The sequence below is a fragment of the Aythya marila genome, assembly GCF_965140915.1.
Source record: "Aythya marila genome assembly, chromosome: 11".
Classification (NCBI taxonomy): domain Eukaryota; kingdom Metazoa; phylum Chordata; class Aves; order Anseriformes; family Anatidae; genus Aythya; species Aythya marila.
In genome coordinates this window covers 3,022,716-3,045,538 of record NC_139052.1, presented here as the reverse complement: position 1 = coordinate 3,045,538, position 22,823 = coordinate 3,022,716, and the positions used below count along the sequence as shown (strand labels likewise).

Sequence of the window (22,823 nt, the reverse complement as noted above, 5' to 3'; positions counted from 1 at the left end):
CAGCATGGGTTTGTGAAGGGTAGGTCCTGCCTAACTAACCTGATTTCCTTTTATGATAAGATCACCCGTATGGTGGACCAAGGGAAACCAGCTGATGTGATTTTTTTGGACTTCAGCAAGGCTTTTGACACGGTTTCCCATAGGATCCTACTGGACAAAATGTCCACCATACATCTAAATAAAAACATCATACGATGGGTGAGCAATTGGCTAACAGGCAGGGCCCAAAGGGTTATGGTAAATGGGGCTGCGTCAGGCTGGCGGGCGGTCACCAGTGGGGTCCCTCAAGGCTCCATTTTAGGGCCGGTACTTTTCAATATTTTTATAAACGATCTGGATGTAGGAATAGAAGGTATTTTGAGCAAGTTTGCTGATGACACCAAACTTGGAGGAGTTGTGGACTCGAATGAGGGTGGAAAAGCCTTGCAGAGGGATCTGGATAGGTTGGAGAGCTGGGCGATCACCAACCGCATGAAGTTCAATAAGAGCAAGTGCCGGGTCCTGCACCTGGGACGGGGAAACCCTGGCTGCAAGTACAGGCTGGGCGATGAGATGCTGGAGAGCAGCCTAGTAGAGAGGGATCTGGGGGTCGTGGTAGACAGCAAGTTGAATATGAGCCAGCAGTGTGCCCTGGCAGCCAGGAGGGCCAACCGTGTCCTGGGGTGCATCAAGCACGGCATCGCTAGTAGGTCAAGGGAGGTGATTGTCCCGCTCTACTCTGCGCTGGTGCGGCCTCACCTCGAGTACTGTGTGCAGTTCTGGGCACCACAGTATAAAAAGGACATGAAACTGTTGGAGAGTGTCCAGAGGAGGGCTACAAAGATGGTGAAAGGCCTGGAGGGGAAGACGGACGAAGAACGGCTGAGGTCACTAGGCCTGTTCAGCCTGGAGAAGAGGAGGCTGAGGGGAGACCTCATCACAGTCTACAACTTCCTCGCAAGGGGTTGTCAAGAGGCAGGAGACCTTTTCTCCATTAACACCAGTGACAGGACCCGCGGGAATGGGGTTAAGCTGAGGCAGGGGAAATTTAGGCTTGACATCAGGAGGGGGTTCTTCACAGAGAGGGTGGTTGCACACTGGAACAGGCTCCCCAGGGAAGTGGTCACTGCACCGAGCCTGTCTGAATTTAAGAAGAGATTGGACTGTGCACTTAGTCACATGGTCTGAACTTTTGGGTAGACCTGTGCGGTGTCAAGAGTTGGACTTGATGATCCTTAAGGGTCCCTTCCAACTCAGGATATTCTATGATTCTATGAAATAAATGTAGAACTTCATACCAAGTTTGCTGACTTGCTCATCCAACTCTTGATATTATGCAACTCATACAATTAAGTTCAAGAAAGCAGTTCTGCATTTTTTTACTCACAGTCATTCAATAAGATATGACACTTCAACATCTACTGGAGTAATACAATCGAAAAAGAAAACATGATCTACATACAGGTAGCCTGTAAGAAGTTTATGAGTGGTTTTTTTTTTGAATTGACTTCATTTCTAGTACTGGCCTTTGAATCTGTGTAAGGAATGGACATACATTGTTTAGTATAGTTGGGTTACTTAGTACCATTTCTCAGACAAATAGAAGAGGCAATTAGGGTTATACCTCTTTCAAACTCACAACGGGAATGATAACCACTGCAATCAAAAGGCAGCAGATTTCAGTCAAAGAACAGAGAAGTGAAAATCGCCATTGTGCTACATGACAAGGAGATCATCTCTCATGGTACAACATTCCACCTTCTTGAAGAAGACAAAGATAATTTCAAATGACTGAACCCTAAGGAATAATGAGAAATACTGTCTTCCTTGTGAAAGGAAAAAGGAAAAGGAAAGGAATCAATGTTATATCCCGAAGACAACTATTTTGTTTTGTGGTGATTGGCTATTTTTCAAATGTTCTTTTACACATGGTGACTAACCATAGATCCTGAATCCTGGATCCTGAATCCTGGGCAGTCTGCAGGATCCTAAACTGTTCTGTTACTGCTTCATAAATTCATGGATGCTAATAAAAATGATATATCCCTTTTATCATCACCAATACAAGGTTTCATCAGATAAAGTTGTATCAAATTAACACTCAGTTTTGAGTAACACTGTTAGGCATAAGATTAATAGACATACATAACAAAGTTCCACAGGTTAGACTATTGTAATGTGTTACCAGTTTGCATATATTCTCAGTAAGAATTCAAATAAGGCTGTGTTCTATTGAACCCTGGAATTGTATATCCTTTTAAAATTATTATAATAGCTTTTCACAATTTACTATACTACTGTTTTCACACACCTTCCATATAATGTCTATTGATTTTATCTGATAATACTGTTGAGGGTACTTTCAGGGTAGACTAGAGCTTTTCTGAAAAATATAAAAAATCTGCCAAAATAAACAGGCACACAAAAAATAATTTCACACAAAATTTTCTAAACAAAATCTAGGGCTTATATTAGCTTTTCAGAATCCTTAATTGACTTTGACAATAGCAGTTAAATGCACATCATATACTGTGACACATAGTAATCAAGCTGAGAAAAGAATACATGCTGAAATACTTATGATACATGTAGGGGAATAACATTAAAAAAAATGACATTATTATCAGATTGGTACCATTCTCAGTCAGGAACGCGTTGTATCCTAAAGCAATATTTAAAGGAAAGGAACATTATAGTATAAGTGAACTGGAATTTCCTGTACTGTAATATCTCTTTCTGAAAGAAGTTCTGAGAGCATTGCCAGAGTTAGAATTGGCATGAAAACATATTCAAACCTTAGTAAACATATTTCAGATTGAAACATCTACTCTGTGGTCAGGGATGAACTTCTGTAATGTGCTGACAAAAAATGATATCATTTTCAGTTCTGGGGCTGTAGCCAAGGAAATGAGACAGAAGGATCCTACAAGACTCTTCAGATCTGACAACACTCAGTCTTGGAACTATTACAAACAACCCAGCCCAGAGTCTAAAGTGTACCAGATATTATGAAGTGCCTCATTTTCACCTATGTTAATTATACTGTTGAATAATTTGTATTTATTTATTTATTTAACTTTCATGGTCAGTGTCTGAGGCACAGGAATGCATTTATAACATCTAAGGTTAAAGTCCAAACAATTTGTTACTGAAGTTCCCTACAAAATTAGAATAGACACCAAAAATAGATTCCTCAACAAATATGAGATCTATGAATACTATTGATACAGTTATAACAAAATTGTATGCTCTCCCCAGTCAGAGCTGTTTTATTAATGCTATATATGTGCATAGTATAGAAAACATGCTTTCAAATTAGGTAAGTTTTTCACTTGATAACATTATATCACCTAAAATATAAGTTAAAAATGCAAGAAACAATATCATCGTCTATACTCACAAATAGAACTTCTCATCCCATACTGGATTCAAGTTTCCAAAAATAGTCTTTGTTCTCCGCTTATTTTTGCCAACTTGCACGGTAACATAGGGGTCACTTGAGCCAGTTTTGTCCTTAGCTTGTAAGCCTTGAGCACAAAGCACTGCAACAAAAGGAGAAAATGTGCTTTAGCCCTCATAAGTCTTCATTGCCAAGAAATAAATGAGGTGGTGACAGCAGCAACAGGAAACAAAGACCTCAGAATGAGGGCTGCTGAAACAAAGCTTTCTAGGTCAATTTTCCCAGCTTCTGTTGCTCCGGAGATAGATAAGGTTTTTCTAACTACTGTTCTGGACTGAATACAATCTATAAATATTGTTTAATAGGCTAATAATTTTAGATTCAGGACAAAGCACAAAACAAATATTTTTCTTGCCATGTATAATACAGATACTCTTCTTGAACTTTGATTTCATCATCACAGCAAAATAATACTGATGTGTAATTCGGCTTGAGCCAGATGATATCCTGAATAAAATTTTCTTTCTTTTATTTTTTCTTCCCCAAAATAAATAAATAAATAAAATCACAAAGATCAAAAGAAATTCAAAATGAAAATCCCCAGACCTTCAAAAATCTGCACAATGGGTTATGAAACTAGTCATGAGAAACATGGTCCTGACTGTAATTTCTCTTTCTCATGTGAAAGAGAAACTATGAGCATTTTCACAATAGTTTCCATTCTACCATAGACAGGATGACAGTTCAGATCAGTTGTTATCAACTGTTTAAGTACTAAGTATAAATGACAGTTCATGTGTGTATATAGGTAATGTGTATAGGCTATTTGTAGCAAACATAAATACACCTAATTTGATTTTTCATCATAATTAGTAAAAACAAAAATCTCAAGAAAAAGCAAAATTGACAAATAGCAGCCTACCAAACCCAGAGAACTGCCATTAAAACACTTGCTGTGGCCCTAAAATCAGCATAGCTAGGTTTTATTATTTTGCACATATTATTTAATACATCTCAGTGGTAGCATTTAATAAATATTCTCTGTTGTCAATCATTGTGGATGATGAAGCTCCTTCAGCATGCTCTGAAAAACGAATACATAAAAATGGCACCTTCTTACTCAGTGTATCAGCTACACATGTGGTTCCAGTCACATCTGCTGACTTCAGTGAAAAAAAATCTGAAGTTTGTTACTTTTTACACACCTCATTCTTGAACAGATTAACTCTTATGAACAAACTAGATCATCTCATCTTCCCCATTCACTGCAAATCTACTCTTCCTCGAAAATTTCTTACAGAATTGCTAGCTATTATACTGGCCTGAACACAAGGCATCCTAGAGGTAGAACTAAAAGCATGAATATGATTTAAATATTTTCCTTCACACACCTCTCCATGTCCTCAAAGTTTGGTGACTGTCACACAATTCAACAACTATGCTTTTGAGCTTCATGCACGGTCCCATCACCTTCAGAGTGGCCTCCATTTTTCACAGTCCATCTGATGAACAATCTCATATTTTCCCAAGGTTTCTCCTGGCACATATCTGTTATTCCTCAGCTCCATTGACAGTTTATGTACTGACTCAAAGACAATTGGACTTTAGTGTGGACAACAGAGCCATGCATAGCTAACAAAACACACAAAAACTCTCACAGAATATTTCATTCACAGTCCGCTTGCCAAATGCTTTTCTCCTTCCCCTCCTGAATGTCAGTTCTCCATTTCAGCAATAGAAATGGGAAGTCCATCTCCCAACAAGTCTTCCTCATATACCAAAAACTGCCATGAAATATAATAGTACTATTGTATAATTTTTTTGAGCACACAACCCCAATCTATATATTTGTTGATTTACTTTTAAAAAGTATAGGCATGTAGCACTGTACAAATAATATTATTTTAATTATAATTTTAATTACATTAAAAAACATGCACAGAAGTAGAAATTAAAAAAAAAAAAAGATGAAACAATGTTCTAAATAGTTTTTGTTATTAATGGTGCAAAATACTTTTGTTATCTCAGAAATTATCATTAATATTTTTAGTGAGAATAAAGTGATTGAATATGTTTCATTATTAAAGAAAATCTTGATTTAACAGTTTGTGATATAGTGATTTAAGATCTGGTTTTAAATCAAGTTTATTTTGGTACTTGATTTAATGGCTGCCATAGCTGAAAAACATATCTCATGAAGAAGAAACATAAATCCAAATGGAAGAAGTGCAACACTTACTAAACCATGACATATTTTTTCTGTCCTATCCACCAGTTATGCAAAGGGTTTTGTTGAAATTCAGCCATGCATTTTTCCAGATGTCAATCAGTTCTTGCAAACTAACTAAACTAAATTTTTGCATTTTTGCATTTTTACCAAGTAGGTTCAAAGCACATTGTAAACCCTCATTTGGAAATTTTTTTAACAAAGTAGAAAATTCTGCATCCATGTTTTTTAAGAGTACAGATGAGAGTTTTGGTAGGTGACACTTTTAGCAGCAAAGTCTATATGGAAACATTTTCAAATATCTGTTTTCAAAATGTTCTTTCAATAGCACTTTCAAAAAATGTTTCCATTCTAATGAAATATTAAAATGTCACCTTTGTCCAGAGAAGATAGTTTAAATGTGTTTATTTTTTGGGAAGAAAAACAAAAACAAAAAATTCATAATGGAAGAAGTCAACAAATTTGGAATTCTTGTCTTTTTGTAAGAGAAAAATTTCTTACTCATCTTTAAGTTTAAGAACTTGTTTATGTGCTCTGTCATGAAATAACTGGGATTTTTGTGGTCATTGCCATATCATTAATAAGTATTATAAGGAGTCTATTTAAAGGTCTTGCTTTTATAAAATTAACCACACCAATGACAGCCTGTAGCACTTGGTGCATTTCTGGCTCCATAATATTTGCTGCAATAACAGAAGAAGGAGCAATAACAATATATAGTTTGTGCTATTTCTGTAACCTTTCCTCAGAATCCATTTTTTTTTTTTAAATCTAGTTAATATAACCATTCCACCACTGGTTACACTTGCCAATTTTTCCACAAGACTTTGCTTTTTATTAAGGAAGTTTTTTACTGTTGAGAATATACTCATTCCGGTACATCTTTCCTTTAGAGTCTCACAGAGGAAAAAAAAAAAAAAAAAAAAAAAGTAATTCATTATTTTATTATTGAAATGGATTCTAGCAAGTGTTACACACTGAGACATGTTAGAAGTATCTGTTTTCAGCCAACTCTAAAGCAAACTGCTTACACTGTTTAATTTTTTCTATTTGTTTCTTCAAACCTTCAGCAATGTTTTCTGTGCATCTTCCAACTGTATTTGTTGACAAAGGAATGCATTTTAGTTTGTCTCCATGTTTTTCCATATGTTATTTTAACCATCTTTACTGTGTCAGGAAGAACAAGCTTTTCTGTATGTGGATTTTTTATTTTTGCAATTGAGTTAGAAACCTTCAAAGAGGCTTCTAAAAATTCATCATAAAGTTTAATGAAATTTTTAGAGTGCTGGATTCAGTATCACATGACTGTAGACACTGCTGATTAGAACTGATTAGATCATTAGATAAGAAGGCATTTTGTTTTGTTTATTTGTGCTCATATTATTAGCATTACCTTCAAAATGCAGTTTCTTTGCAGGAAACTTTTTGAGCCACTTTCCATTTTGTGATGATTAGTTTGGTTAAAACTAGATAATATAACCCATAAACCCGTTTATCTGAACACATAAACTACACTATGTCAGAATATGATGAAAGTGAATGAATGAGTGAGGGTGACACTGAGCAGCCCTCTGTGCTGTGGAATCCCCACTCTTTGCCCAGGACTCTTTGTGTTTGTACCCTGCCTTACACAGGTGCCTCTCCCACATGGACTGAATCAGCCCAGTGCCAGTGTCAAGCTGTATATTAAATATTAGTAAAATTAAATTTCTTTCTTATCTCTTAGATTAAAAAAATACTAGTTCTACTATTTTCTTCAAGCACCCCAATGCACACAAACCCAACTTTGGAGACCCCAAGTCTAACCTGTTTCTCCAGTTATTAGCATACTTCCCTTGATAATGTTTGGGGTTTTCTTGCAGCACATACTGGCACTTCTGGTCCTATTTATTAATACTTGTGCTGTATACCAAGGAATATGGTGAATATTGTAGTACAACTGTTGGAAAGTATTAAGGGGTATTTTAGAGTAAATGTACAAAAGTTCACTTAAAATGTAATATGAACTACATTTTTGGGACTTGCAATTGTGACAAAGCCATTAGCTTTTTTTCTGAGCCAAAATACTGTATTTTGATCACAGCTTCACCTGTCCAACTCACTTCTGTTCCTGTACCAGCTGTGTGAAAGTGATATGAACAAAGCAAGGTTCAAAACTGAAGACACAAAATCCATTTTATAATAACAGAAGATATTTGTGTGGCCTGTGGAACACTTATTTCCGATGTCAAGCTTCAAGTCACAAAGACCCCATCAATTTTTTATTCTTTCAGGTATGGCAGCAAAGGAGAAAGAAAAGAGATGTTTTCTTATTTTCCCTTTTGACTCGGTAGGCCTGATATGAAAGTAGCTGAGCTTTATGAAAGTATAAAACTATGCTTGTGGGATGCTTTCTCAGAGCAGAACCAAATATTCAGGCACAAATGCTGCTTGCAATAGCTGCACTGCAGAAGATGACCTAACAGTAGAAAATACACAGGGGAAATTATACCCTACTTGCTGCTCCTGATGAGAAGCATAGTAAAAACTTCACCTATAAAGTACCCATAAAACTTGACTGCAGCAAATGCCTTGCAGCCTGGCTTAAGAAGTTTGGGGTAAAGGATAAATACAGGGTAAAACATTTTTATTTATTTTTTATTTTTCCCCCTCCTTAAAAGATGGATACATCATTGTGCCAGTGAAGGAAAGAATTAGCGAAGTCTTCTGTAACCCAAAACATTTACCTAGAAGTATACATCTCTGAAACACCAGCAGGGAAAGATTACTACTATTACCTCTCCAGATTATTATCATTTTGTTTATTTGACACCTGTAAAGTCATATCCAGATGAAATACTCTTTCTGCACTTTAAAGCTTTCCAGTAAACAGGACTGACAAACTGGAAAAGGTATTTTTTGTAACAATGTGAATATGTTTGGTCTTACAGAACATATATGGAATATATTTTGTAAAATCCATTGGGAAAGTTACCCTACATTACAGGTGTGAAACATCAGGCACCAAGAACTGATTTAAACAGATATTTTAGGAAAGTTTCTATAAAGTAGCGAGAAGTTGCTTGACCTTAATTCAGGCAATAAAAATGGATAAATCACAAAACAATGGGGAGTGAAATTGTTGAGCTGTAGTGTTCATAGTATTTCAATTGTCATGAACTTTAACTCTTATAAGTTGTTATCAGGGGCAAAAAAAAAAAAAGAATAAAAATTCTCAAGCACAGGAGATACTAGTAGAAGGTAGAAGAAACAGAACAAGAGCTTTTACTTATCTTCCTTCCTAGAGAAGTGGAACATAAAGTACTTTTGCCAACAATTCTTGCTTAAAACACTTCCAGTTAGGAGGTTACAAATTCAGCCAATTATAGATGCACCCAATTCACAGTTTAACATACAGTTCCAGCCCTAAGTACAATGAATCTTACTCCTGAACCAGGGGACTAGGAAGGAAAGAACTCTTAGATCACACAAATTAGAAGAAAATTTACCTGTAATGGTGATTTTTGCTGACCATTTGGATGTCCCATCTAAAACACTTTGTTTTGCTGCTTTTGTATATTGTACAAAATCTTCTTTGGAAATATCAAACATTTCCTGGATCACTTCAAACACCTCTGGCCTATTTTTTTCTCTGATCTTCATTCTTTCCTTCATAGCACTAATAATGTTCTGTGTTTTATCTTCTGCACCATGTTTGGAACTTTTTTCAGCAGCTCCTGAAATCACAGAAAAGGTCAACACATTTATTAAAATATTGCTTTCTTAGTTATTTTTTTTTCTCCAGACAATTAGTTCTCCAGACAATTTTTCACACTGCACTACTCAAAGCAGATGTATGTTTCATGTGGATAATACCAAGACTCTTATAGTTATTCTTTGAGATATGATATGAGAAGTTAATATTCAACTTCAACCAGTTACATGTTATATGCAGAAATATTTGTTGAATCAGTACTATCCAGTACTGATCAGTACTGTGAAAACATCAGAACATCTAAATTTTCTTATACGGCTAGGTATGCTGATTCTTTCAGAAAGGTGTACAGAAGTGTTCAGTATCTGACTCTGTTCTGACCTTTGCCTCTCTTACTAGTTAGTTAAATTTAAATAATGCACTTACTAATAATTTTCAAATTTCATATTCTTTTTTCTCTAATTCAGTGCAATATCTTTATTTCTTTCTCTCTCTCCTTTTACAGTAGGATGATACAGGAAACATACTTGTTCCATTAGGACAAATATATTATTAACAAAACCAATGTTTAAACCAGCTAATATTTCCACCTCATTTTTCAGAGACTTTTTAGTTTGACAGCAAAGAGATTAACCTGGATTCCTGCTATGCTCTCCCACAGTGGAAATCTAATGAGCAGGCATAGCAGCTTCAGATAGTTTCTTGACCACTTCCAGATACATCTCAGTATTTACTGACTCTGCCCCCACTCCAGGAAAGTTTTTTCATTCCTTACTTGAACAGTGTTCATAAAAAATATATAAATTGCAATTATCACATAAATTCACTTAATGGAAGCATTCAAAATATATTTAAATATTATGATTAATTTGGGACTACCCTAACTGCCAAACAGTTCTGTAACACTGACCTGACTTTCTCACTCCAGATCAGAGTCTATCACACTTTGTTGCTTATTCTTTAAACCTAACGAATGAGCAAAAGTGGTTCACAAAAGCTCTGTCCTAACACTGGGATGTTCTGTGCCCTGTCTCTCATAGAGTAGATATGACATTCAGGTTGCAACTGAATAGATTAAAGAAAATGAAGTACTAGCACTGGGACCAGCCAGGGAAAGAATACTCTGTTTCATAAACAATTGTGTTTCTGGAAAGAAATTGATGGGGTTAGGGAATCTTATGAAATCTAGTTTTGCATACTAAGAATTATGTGAATCTGCATTACCCTGCATTACCCTTAATAGCTGCAAGCCAGGGGTAGGATTCGAGGGAGAGATCTGTAGTCTCCTTCCTTCCTATTATGAAGTAGAAAGATACAGTCCTATTAGTAGATGCAAACTTCAGGGCAGAAGAAAGCAGAGAACCTCCTAAATAAAATAAATATATTTACAACAAAGAAATGCATTTCTTTGCTGAAAAGGCCAGTCTCAATAGAAACTGAATGATGGAACACAGGTATTTCAGGATCAGTTTTGAGACAGAGCAACATTTGTTTTTGCTGATATGCCGGTAATCATCCATATATCACCTGAAGTGCAACCTGACAGTACACTTTGTTCTCACAGTACTACCAAATGTCAAAAAAACATAAGAAGAAAGCTGAACAGTAGGAATTAAGTTGTGTTATTAAAACTCAATCAACCCAATGCCTGTGCTTGTGTTATTAAATTTCATGGCTTTTTGTAAAATGCTTCTTGAGTAACCACTCAGGTGAATAATATGTATGGAATAGAGAGGTTCTACTCTTCAGTAAAATTTTCATTATTAGTAATTTCAGTAAGTATATGAGGATGATAGAAGAGATTAAAGTATATTATCTATGTGATAATGACTGCTAGACTGTATTAACCTATGATGGTATGTCAGGTCTATGCTATAAAATAATTCTGGAAAACAAATAAAATACTCAAGCAGTGGTGCTGATTTGTCTGGGACTTCAAAACCACTGCAGCTTTTACTGTAAATAAATAAAAGTATAAGGACACAATGCTGCTACAGGTTTTATTCATAATTCTTCCCAGGAGAGTTGTAGAGAGTCTTCTGTCTCCAAAAGTCATAACCAATCTCAGAGGCACTTCACAGTTCTCTTTATAAAGTGCCCTCTGTCTGTGAGGTTAAAGTGTTTCTGATCAATGTCTCTGCAATACACATTGCATTGGAATAACTTACAGAAACATGACCATACTTTTTATCTTGTGTGTGTATGAGGAAAGAAATATCAGACTTTTGTTGTCAGAATGGTATTACAGATATTGAAAGCATAAATTGAAATCCCTGCAGTGTTAAGCACTCTATTCCAATTCTTGATGAGACTAAACTCGTCATCATCACTAGCAGCAATAAGTATATTACCTTTCCATAAGGTTGGGAAAATATTATCTAGTTAGTCTTTTTAACACAGCTCATGAAAGGTACAAAGGATTATTCCTCCTTTTAAATGGATGGTTAAAAAAAAAAATAAATGTTAAACAACTTGCTCTGCAATTAGAATTCAGATATTTTAGTGCTGTTCTCACTGTAGAGGAAACTCAGTTCCTTCTCTACAATACCATTAAATGTCATCATATTTTTTGACGGCAGCTTTGTGCCATTCCCACATGTCCTGTCATTGATTACAAGGGAGAAGAGACTGACGTCTGTGTCTCCACTTCCCTTCTCAGGAAGCTGTAGGGAGCAATGAGGTCACCCTCTTAGTCTCCTTTTCTCAACACTAGACAACCCAAGTGTTCTCAGCCTCTCCTCATAAGACATGAGGAGATCAAGGACTCTAAAATTAGGAATTAATACAAAAAAAATTAAATGTAAACATGAAATCAAATACCATCTGGAGAGTTCTCCAGTAATTTTATTTCATGAGTTGATGATCACTGAGCTGCCTGGAAATTGAGACAGGTGGTTCCTGCAAGATGAATGAAAACAACGTTTTCCATTTTCTTTTAAAGATATAATATCATAACCTAGGAACAAACCATGGACACATTCTGAATGAAAATTGTGGATTTCTGCAGAAATTCTTACTGATTTTTGAGACAGTATGAAAAATCAGCATAGCCTTCTATTTCTACTATTTATTTATTTTTTTATTACAACTGGTTTTGCATCTTCTACTGCTGACAGTATCAGCAGCTTTTTTCATGCAGTATTGATCAGACTAATTAAGACAATATCGTAACTTACCTTGTGGTATAAATTAACAAGCTCCTTTTACCCTAGGGACTAATACAAACTTAGCAAGATTGGAATCAATTGATTTAATATTATACCTAATACTATAAGGAGGCATCTTGCTGAAGGTGAGAAGTCTAACAAATATACTACTGATTTCTTTTTTAAAAACCTAATTTAAAACAAGCTTAGATATTGACCCTAAATAGCTTTAGATGGTAATTTGTTTCTACAATCTACATTAGTAGTCATTACATATAGAAGAATAAAAAAATTACAGAAGCTGAGAGGCCAATATGTCCTAGTGATTATAAGTCAGCCAAAATGATGACTGTGCTAAAAATAACCACAATGAAATGCATTCCTTTCACTTTATGGTGTGTTAACATCAGCTGTCTTACAAATAGCCATTTATCGAACTGCACTGGACAATTCTTTTTTTTTCTTTTTTTTTTTTTTTCTTGCTTGAACGCTGAAGTCCACATACCTTGTTTCATTTATGTTTAAAATGTTTAAAGTAGCATAATACTCAAACTCATTGCATAATAAATCTGATGAAAAAACATGTCAGGATGCTCAAAAACTTTTGTGCACAAATGTGAATATCAGGAGCCTTTGGATCTGTCAAATACTTTTTTTCCATAGTTTATCTTCTAGAGGTTTACTCTTTGAAAATTAAGCTGTTTAATGTTTCCAACATGATTATAGAACAAATGACTTGCAATCCTATTTATTTTTGCCAGCTCTCTCTCAACCTAATCATTTATATATTTGTAAAAATTCTATGAAGGCAATACAGCTCTCTGAAGTAATTTTATGTACTTTGGAGCTGGCAATAATTCATGAGCCAGGGAAACTCTGGAGTGAGATTTGTTTCAGATAAGTGAAACTGAGGAAAAGATGAAAATTTTACTCTGTGTATTTCAGCTTTAGCCAAACTTCAGCTGTTATAGGGAAAGATGCATCTTGTACGTGTTTAAGTTACCTACAAAAACAGCTCATCTCTTACCAATTTGGCTGCAGTTTCTTTCTTTGGAAGTGGGAGAAGTGGGATTGACTTGTAATTATCATTTGAAGGTGTTGTACTACATCCAAGGAAAGGCTTGCTAGTTTTGAGTGGTAATAACAGCTCAGCCCCTCTTTGGAAGTGTGGCAATATGAACATTTAAAAACAGTTCCTGTACCCTTGCTTAGGAGGAAGTAAACTGCAACCAAATTAGAGGTAATGCAAACACAGAGAAACAAAATTATTATACTCAGAACTAGCTGAGTTTTAACTAGTTTTCCAGTCCAAAGAAAAAGATAAAGAGGTTGTTTCATCCTAATTCTAGTCCCAAAGTATTTCCTGCTTGATATTTTTTCCCAGTATATATAGATGATTTGGTATTTACAAAAGATCTGATTTACTCCTCTTATTTTTGTGTTCTTCCCTCTGCCCTGTGGATACCACTATAGTGATTTAACCAATTCTGAAAAGAGGATTACATTTTTAATTGCACTATAATATTCATAAGGTAATCATAAGGTAAATCTGAAAGACCATCTAACAAGTATGTAATATTTATTTTACCTTGCCATCTATATTCTTTAAGATTCCTTTGTTACAATGACTTGAAATAGCAGATATTCTCTCAGCATAATCCTTATTGCTGGTGTACTCAAATGTATTTACAACCACAGAATCACAGAATTTCTAGGTTGGAAGAGACCTCACGATCATCGAGTCCAACCTCTGACCTAACGCTAACAGTCCCCACTAAACCATATCCCTAAGCTCTACATCTAAACGTCTTTTAAAGACTTCCAGGGATGGTGACTCTACCACTTCCCTGGGCAGCCTGTTCCAATGTCTAACAACCCTTTCGGTAAAGAAGTTCTTCCTAACATCCAACCTAAAACTCCCCTTGCACAACTTAAGCCCATTCCCCCTCGTCTTGTCACCAGGCACGTGGGAGAACAGATCAACCCCCACCTCGCTACAGCCTCCTTTAAGGTATCTGTAGAGAGCGATAAGGTCGCCCCTGAGCCTCCTCTTCTCCAGGCTGAACAAGCCCAGCTCCCTCAGCTGCTCCTCGTAGGACTTGTTCTCCAGGCCCCTCACCAGCTTCGTTGCCCTTCTCTGCACCCGCTCAAGCACCTCGATGTCCTTCTTGTAGTGAGGGGCCCAAAACTGAACACAGTACTCAAGGTGCGGCCTCACCAGAGCCGAGTACAGGGGGACAATCACCTCCCTAGCCCTGCTGGTCACACTGTTTCTTATGCCACTAACATATGAACCGTATGGGTTTACAGAGGTAATTTTAAGAAGGTATTTTGATTGCTGAAAGAATATTACTATGACTACAAAGAGTATCCTTAGTATTTTCTTTATCTTTGCTTTGAGATTTCTGTTATTCTGAGTTAAAACAAAGAATGTTAACTTCATGAAAGATATTGCTCTAGACGCTGCCATATGCAATGGAAAGTAAATAATATACTGACGCTACAAAACATTATTTTGCAACTGACTGGCATCATTCACCATGTTCCAAGAACAAAATTAACTTTCTAGTTTCTGGCTAGATCCTGAACCAAAGAAAATCATCATGCCTTCACTAATTTCTGATAATTTGGCCCTTCATTTCAGAAAATGTGTGAGCATACAGACAAAATCAAAAGGTGTTATGTACTGCAAAGTGTTAGATTTACAGAAAATACTCACTCTGCAAACAGTCAGCATTTAGAAGGTCTTGGCACTTCTCATGACATTTAACACCACATTCAGTACATCTCATGCCTTGCCTTGCTATGCCCCAAAGTAGACCTTCACATTCATAACAGTATGTAGGGGTTGTAGCTGTCCAAACTTCAAAGTTGTGAGGTGTCGTTGATGATATTGGATAGATCAAAGCCTGCAATGTCTTCTTGAAAACATGTATTTTCTGTTGAGTGAGAAAAAACATATCAGGACTTCACTTGAAGTACTGCTTCATACAAGTGAACTTGGAATTAAAGAATGTAATTACACTTCCAATATTAATAATAGTAATATCAGAATATGCATAGAAGTATTAGTTCATCTGTGAAATACTGATTTACTCATTTCTTCTTGCCCTTTGAAAACAAAGGAAGTCTGAATGACCTTTATGACTGATTACAGAAATGGGAGAATTAAGTTGGAAACAGTTCAGTCAATTATTTTATTAACAGAGCCCTACATATGTTATTTTATGTCTTGAGGCAGAAATTAAAAAAATTATTAGCATTGCATTCCCTGATGCTTTTTAGTTATCTAACATTATTTCTCAATATTTAAACACCTCCTGTGGGGACTTAGGCACACTGCACAGAATATACCTTGATTATATACACTGCTATTCCTTAATACTAATGTCTGAATAATCTCGTCATTGAATTAAACCAGGTTAAATTTTATAGTTCTGTATTCCCATTGTAGCATGTTCTTGGTTTCCTTTTTAGGAACCAAGATGATTTTTACCTAATAAGCAAGAATGATCCATTCTCTTAGAAACAGCCACCAATTTCTTTGAATTTTTTTGACTTATAGCAGCCATGACCAGTTCTAGAAAGAGCGCAATTACCAGCTGTTCACTGATTAGTATTACAAACAACCTGAATCTCAGCTTCTTAATGCTTAATGAGCTGAAAACTGACAAAGCAGTCACTGGAGTGTTATATAAAACATAGGGTTATATAGCCTCACTGATCTGTTTTGTTTACTCAAACTTTGTTTTTAGGCACCCAGATCTCTCAAGTCCTTCAAGTCCAGTTGATTTACTGAAAATAAGAAACACTCTGCAGTCTGTAAGCAGCAATTGGACTGTATGCCAAACTATGACCTTGCTTCATTTTTTCATTAAATGCACAGGTAGCTGCCATGAATGTATTAGAAGTTCTAGACCTGTTCCCTTGTAAATCGATAGATTGCTTCTGATAGGAAGAAATCACATGAAAAAAGGTAACACTGTCAGAAGTAGGATATTTCTGAAAATCTGTTCTGCCATCACTTGATCTTGTGTGGATATAACACAAAGTAATGTTGGTTGTGTAGCTGTAGCAAACTGGGGAAAAACATTTTGGAATTTGTGTGGTTTGTTCATATGAACTTTATATTTACTGCTACAGTTCTGATTACATATAAAAAAACCAACCATGGCTGGGTTAGAATACCAGTTAAGAGTATGAATATACTCAAAGGATTAATCTTCCTTAAACAACAAGAAATAGCTTAAGAGTGGAGTCAGAGAAACAGAAAAGGAATTTAAACTGGAACTAAGAAAATAAAACCATTATTGTTTGATCTATGTGTTTCTTCCACAAGGGATGTAGCTGCAGTTTTCAACTGATTATACTCATTTATAGTGCTTGTTAAGACTTAACTAATAGGACTAATTATTAGGACTTAATAATTTTAATATTTCTTCACCTGTGGTAAGCACATGTCAAATATGAGATATTATCCTCTCTAATAGTATGTTGACATGTTCTTGTGTTTATGTGCCTGCATCTCCCCTCAAATATATGGGATACTCTACTAATAATTTGTCTAATAAAAATAAAAGATTTATTTTGTACATATTTGCATAACATGGCATACTCAGAACCATCAAATAATTAACATTTGCAACCACATAAAAACCATTACATTGTAGTTACAAATCAACTGGTTCGTAGTTTCAAGCACTAGAAGTAAGGAAAACAAATGGTGCTAAGTAGCTTAGGCTTTAATAGCTGTGATTTAAGGTTGCTAGTTACATTCTAATAACAGCTTCTCTGTGAAATCAGACATTTCATGGACATTTGATCCTAGCACCTCTGTGTACACTGTAAAGATAGGAAAAGAAACTACTACAGCAGGAATGACTAAAAAATATGTGTTGCTCTCAAGTGGTATTTTCTTGGTCTTTTCTAAAAACTCAGCTACCTAGTAACTCTCCTTAAAGAAAGGGAGGTCTATTTTGGTTTAATTTGGAAGTTTAAGAAGGAGTGGGCTAGTCACAACCACCTAACACAGAAAAGTTTGTCTTTGTACATATTTTGGCCCCCTGCTCCTCATATTACAGCTTACTAGCTATGGAGATCAAAAAGAAAACTTCCAAAATAACTGAAAGTGAATTTATGCTGCTTGTTGAGGAACTGTGTTTCTTAGAAAGCAGAAACCACCAGGTCTTTGAATATTTCTTTGCAAATGACTCTTACACTCCTGAACTCTGGTAGCATCAGTATAAATCTCACCTTTTCACCCTAATTCAGCCTCACAGATTTTTCATAAGCTATAAATCATTTGGGTATTCTGCCAGTAACTTTTATCTGCTTCTGAAAGAGCAGTAAGTAATGAAATGGCACAGCTCAATAGGCCTTGTAATATACATCCTAGAATAAATGAAGTTTTCAGAAAGACACAATCTAAATATCAGTTTTGCTGCTGATTATGATCTTTCCCTTTCTAGGCTGCTGTCTTGTTAATAAAACAAAACACATTTTTAAAGGAGAATTGTATTTATTTTACTGTTAATAAGCTTTCTTTGCTAGTACTCTGCTTCACTTAAAAGTATCTATTATATGCATGGCAATATTTAATATTGTTAACACATAGGAGGGTTATTTATTTATCTGCCTATCCTTCCAAATGAAGCTTATATCTCTCATATATTACTTCAGATACTTTTTCAATGTCAGCTATATATTATTTTCACAAAGTTGCAGCTCTACATCTTTGCTCAGCAAAGAAATTAAATGGATGCTGAGGAGAAAGCATATGCTTAAGCTTCACTGAAGTTAATACTTTGACAGTGCTTAAAACATCCTTGGATCAGAGTAGAGAACATACATGTACAGAAAAACGTGGCCATGAACATGATATGCCAGAAGGACAGTAGTGTCGAGTGGCAAAGCTCACAGTATTTTAACCTCATAATTTATTTTTTTGAGTAAGTGCCATTGAAATTTTTAACAAAAAGCATTAGTTCAAGTATTTTCCATACTGAAGGCATACTAGTTTCTATAACTAATTTAACCAGTCAAATAACCTGCTACTACCAGATTCACTAATATTCACTCCAGAAAAAGTTGAGGGAAAGTAAAAAGTAAAAAGCAAGAAGCAGAAAACTCTTAATTAGAGGAATAACTTGCTCAAAGTTACTCTTTCTTAACTTTCATCAGTGACTATTATTTCATCTGGTTTTGTGAAGAGTTCTGGTATCTGATATCTGGTATCTGGTATCAGATCTGGTATCTGAAGAGTTGTTTTATCCCTGAAAGTATCTCTTCTTTTTGTTTTCATATCTTGCCCTACTTTTTCTTTTGGTGATGCCTCAGGGTATTAAGTTCTACTGGCCACTTGCTGACTAAGTAGAAAAGTATTGCTTTTCATTGTTTTAAATGTTGCAAGTCAGTTTTACCACCTGTACTGTTGTCGTTGTATCTATCCTAGAAAGAGCACTCACTTGCTTTTTTTTTTTTACTTTAGTACATTTAACAAGGGCTGGCATAAGACAGGTTTCTCTTATTCATCTGTTCTTTGAAGTAAAAATTATATTTTCCTCATCAAACTAACTTTTATATTTCTAAATTATTTTTGTTGTCTGACTTTCCACTGAATACTTTTGTTTAAAGATTTCTAAGAATAATCTATTTCTAGTACTCAGTTCTTCATGTGGTCTGGATTAAATTGAGATTAGAGTACAATGGCATAAAAATAATTTTGGCACATTTTTACCTTTTAGTTTCTCCTGGATCATAGTTCATTAGCTTTTCATCAAAAACAATCAGCGGATAAATGTTTACATCAAGTGTCCCACTGATATTTCTTCCTCTTTTCCTGAATAGTACTTCTTAACTCAGTGGAGCAGTCCATATTATTCTTTCTTATCCTGCATTTTCTAGCAATTAGTACCAACTCCATAAATTATTTGCACCCTTAGTCATCCAAAGTCCCAAACTGGTAGTCCTTACATGAAGGCAGACATATAATTGTTGAACTTGAATTTGTTGTCACAAAAGATATTAATATTTATGAGTGGAATTTTGTTTGCTTAGTAGACATTTTTCAGTAAAGCGCAATAGTTTAGGGTCTATTCACTAAAACCAGATATTTTTGTATGAGCTATAACATAGCTGAAAAATGTTATTTAGTACCAATTGCATGACATAAGTCTGTTCTCTAGAATTTTCCCTCAGTGTTACAATGTTTCTTAAGATTCCATTGTTGTTCTTTGTCAACCTTTCTTGCTATTTTAAGATTGCAGAACAAAATAAATGCTGAAAGATCATTTCAAACAACAGCTGTTTCCTATCTCATCAATCCATCCATGAACATTACCAAATTGTTCCTTTATGATCACCATATAAGCACAAAAAGTTCACAACAAATCAGAGAGGAGTGATAGATGTGTGTACACCTGTGCTGTGGGTTTTATATCCCAGAATGACTGTCAACATTCTGCTTTTCCTTTCTTCTATGGACCGTAACTACCATACAAGAAAAAGTCAACATTCTTTTTTTTTTTTTTTTTTCCCCCAATGTTGGATATATTCTAGAATACTATGTTTGCACAAGAAATATGAGGAAAACCAAAGGGAAAATTTGAGGGACACAAAATATTTTATACATTCAAATTAATGCTTCTTTTTCAGCCATATAAGTCTGCTTGCATCACAATTTAAATCTTACTGAACTAAATAGCACCTGTTTCATTTTTGTTTAAAGTAATTTTCTTTTGCAAAATGTAAGTGAAATCAATAATGGAAAACCACAACATTCGGATTTTACGAGCTATAAGAACAGGATTTTTTCATAAGATTATCCTTGGCAATTCTTGTATGAATTAAAATTCTCTTCATTGAAGATCACATATGTAATTAGTAGGAGTTATATCTACAAGATCAAAATGTGTCTCAGTCATCTATGAGAACTGAAAAAAAAAAACAAATCAGCCTTCAGATTCCAGTGTGGGGTGGATTGCAGGATAAGGAAAAAATGACATTCAAAAACAAGTCTGGAGAAAACAGCTGGAGTTTAAATAACAATAGAATTATTGTGTTCTCAGACTTCTTAACACTTTTATGATCCTCCTTAATCCTGTGGTGATGAAAATGTAACAGGTTGTGCAAAGACTGCTTTCTTTTTCTTTGTTTTACACCTGCTGCTTCATTGGGTTACTGCTAGCTTCTGTGTTAGGAGAAATAGTGAATAATTTTTCCATATACATTTTCACCACATCATTCACCATGTAGAACAGACCTTATTTGTTTATGTCTTTCTTGCATTGGAGTGATTTTATGCCTTTCATTATTTATTTATTTATTCTTGACATTGTTCAAATTTTCTGAGCTAGTCTGCCTCAAGGCTGAGTATATAATGAGTTAATGCAGTAGCATAATGAATGCCAGTGTTTTCGTATATATTTCTATAAATTCTTGATATTCCATTTGTCATTTTGACTTGCCTTTGTCATTAAGCTATCTTTTCATAGAAGTCTCCATAACCACAAGAAGATTTATTTTTCTAGTGGTATTAATGATATTAATAGACAGTCAGCTAATGATATTTTTTTCCTCATGCATTAATTTTTTTCTAGAGACGCAACATTTATCTGCCATTTTATAGCCTGTCCATTTGAAATTGTGAATTTCCATGCAAACTTTTGCAGTTAGCTTTAGTTTTAAGGATCAAAATTAATGATTCACGTGAAGTTCTGAACAGCAGTTGGAGAAGGAAAAATTCAAATAGCATAGCACCTGGCTGCATTTGCAGAAGATAATGACAAACCAGTCTTGTCACTGTGGATCAGGCAGAAAATTCTACTTAATAGAATGGAATAGTTCAAATGGAAGGGACCTTCAAAGATCATCTAGTTCAACTATCAACCACACTCCAGGGCTAACTAAAAGAGCATGTTATTTGAGGGCATTATCCAAATACCTCTTGAACACTGACTGACAGGCATGGGGTATCAACCACCTTGCTAGGAAGCCTTTTCCAGTGTTTGACCACCCTCATGGTAAAGAATTTTTTTCTGATATCCAGTCTGAACCTCCCTTAGTGCAGCTTTGTACCATTAAAGTCCCTGGAAGTTTACGCACAATGAAAGAAATGCTTATGCACTCGGCTTTATTCCTTTTGGTTTCTCTAATGAAGAAAATTTCTAAAACACCTTAAACAAAGATTTCTCAATTATTTAAATGAATTAAACCTCCCATTGAAAACACTTACCATTTCTTCATTGTTTATGGAGGTCCGGATGAGCATGGCCATGGAAATACCAGATTTTCGAGCTGCAAGTGTCTGTTTAAAGCAAATGAAAAACTGTTAAAAATTACACTACTAATTCAAATTGTTGAATCTGATGTAAGGTAAGATGTACTATATTATGCTAATCTAATTGTATTAAAGCGTAACAGCAGGAGTTACAAAAACTTTCATTTAATGTTTTCAGCACACAACTTTTAAGTTTTCAACACATAATGGAAGCAAACTTTCCATCATCATTACTGTTTCTATCAGCAGTGTCTAGCTGAGCTGCCATTTCTAATATAAAATCTGTTATTCAGGGTTTGTGACTCAGTATTTTAAATTACAGGCTGTCACTGGTTTTCCGCTTTGCCAACCAAAAGTTTCACATGGTAAAAGGATAGGCATCCTGCCCTAATTTGGAAGCTCTCTGTGCCTGCAGCAACATGGGAGATCATTTTGCAGCAGTCTTATAGTTCAAGTTGTTGGTCCTGATATTTTTTTTAATTCACTGAGCATTTTTTGAAGTGCAAATATGTATAAAATGCTACTTGCCTTAAATGAAAAAGTCTTTAAGAAGCCTAAAAGTTTTTTCCTCAAAGACACTTAATATTCATTCATATAAGATGCAGTGTGGCCAGCAGGGCTAGGGAGGTGATTGTCCCCCTGTACTCGGCTCTGGTGAGGCCGCACCTTGAGTACTGTGTTCAGTTTTGGGCCCCTCGCTACAAGAAGGACATCGAGGTGCTTGAGCGGGTGCAGAGAAGGGCGATGAGGCTGGTGAGGGGTCTGGAGAACAAGTCCTACGAGGAGCAGCTGAGGGAGCTGGAATTGTTCAGCCTGGAGAAGAGGAGGCTCAGGGGCGACCTTATCGCTCTCTACAGATACCTTAAAGGAGGCTGTAGCGAGGTGGGGGTTGATCTGTTCTCCCACGTGCCTGGTGACAAGACGAGGGGAAATGTGCTAAAGTTGCACCAGGGGAGTTTTAGATTGGATGTTAGGAAGAACTTTACCGAAAGGGTTGTTAGACATTGGAACAGGCTGCCCAGGGAAGTGGTGGAGTCACCATCCCTGGAGGTCTTTAAAAGAAATTTAGATGTAGAGCTTAGGGATATGGTTTAGTGGAG

At 35.6% G+C, this 22,823-nt stretch overlaps 1 protein-coding gene across 1 annotated transcript in view; it reads right to left on the bottom strand.

The window, feature by feature from the left end:
- The window catches only part of UNC13C (unc-13 homolog C), a 156,078-nt gene that overhangs the window by 87,152 nt on the left and 46,103 nt on the right, over window positions 1–22,823 (bottom strand). Inside the window, exons 5-8 of the mRNA XM_082769053.1 lie at window positions 21,679–21,750; window positions 15,166–15,385; window positions 9,095–9,322; window positions 3,380–3,521 (exon numbers count right to left, since the gene is read on the bottom strand). Coding sequence (XP_082625179.1) covers window positions 3,380–3,521; window positions 9,095–9,322; window positions 15,166–15,385; window positions 21,679–21,750 — 662 coding nt within the window. The remainder of the gene's footprint in view (window positions 1–3,379; window positions 3,522–9,094; window positions 9,323–15,165; window positions 15,386–21,678; window positions 21,751–22,823) is intronic.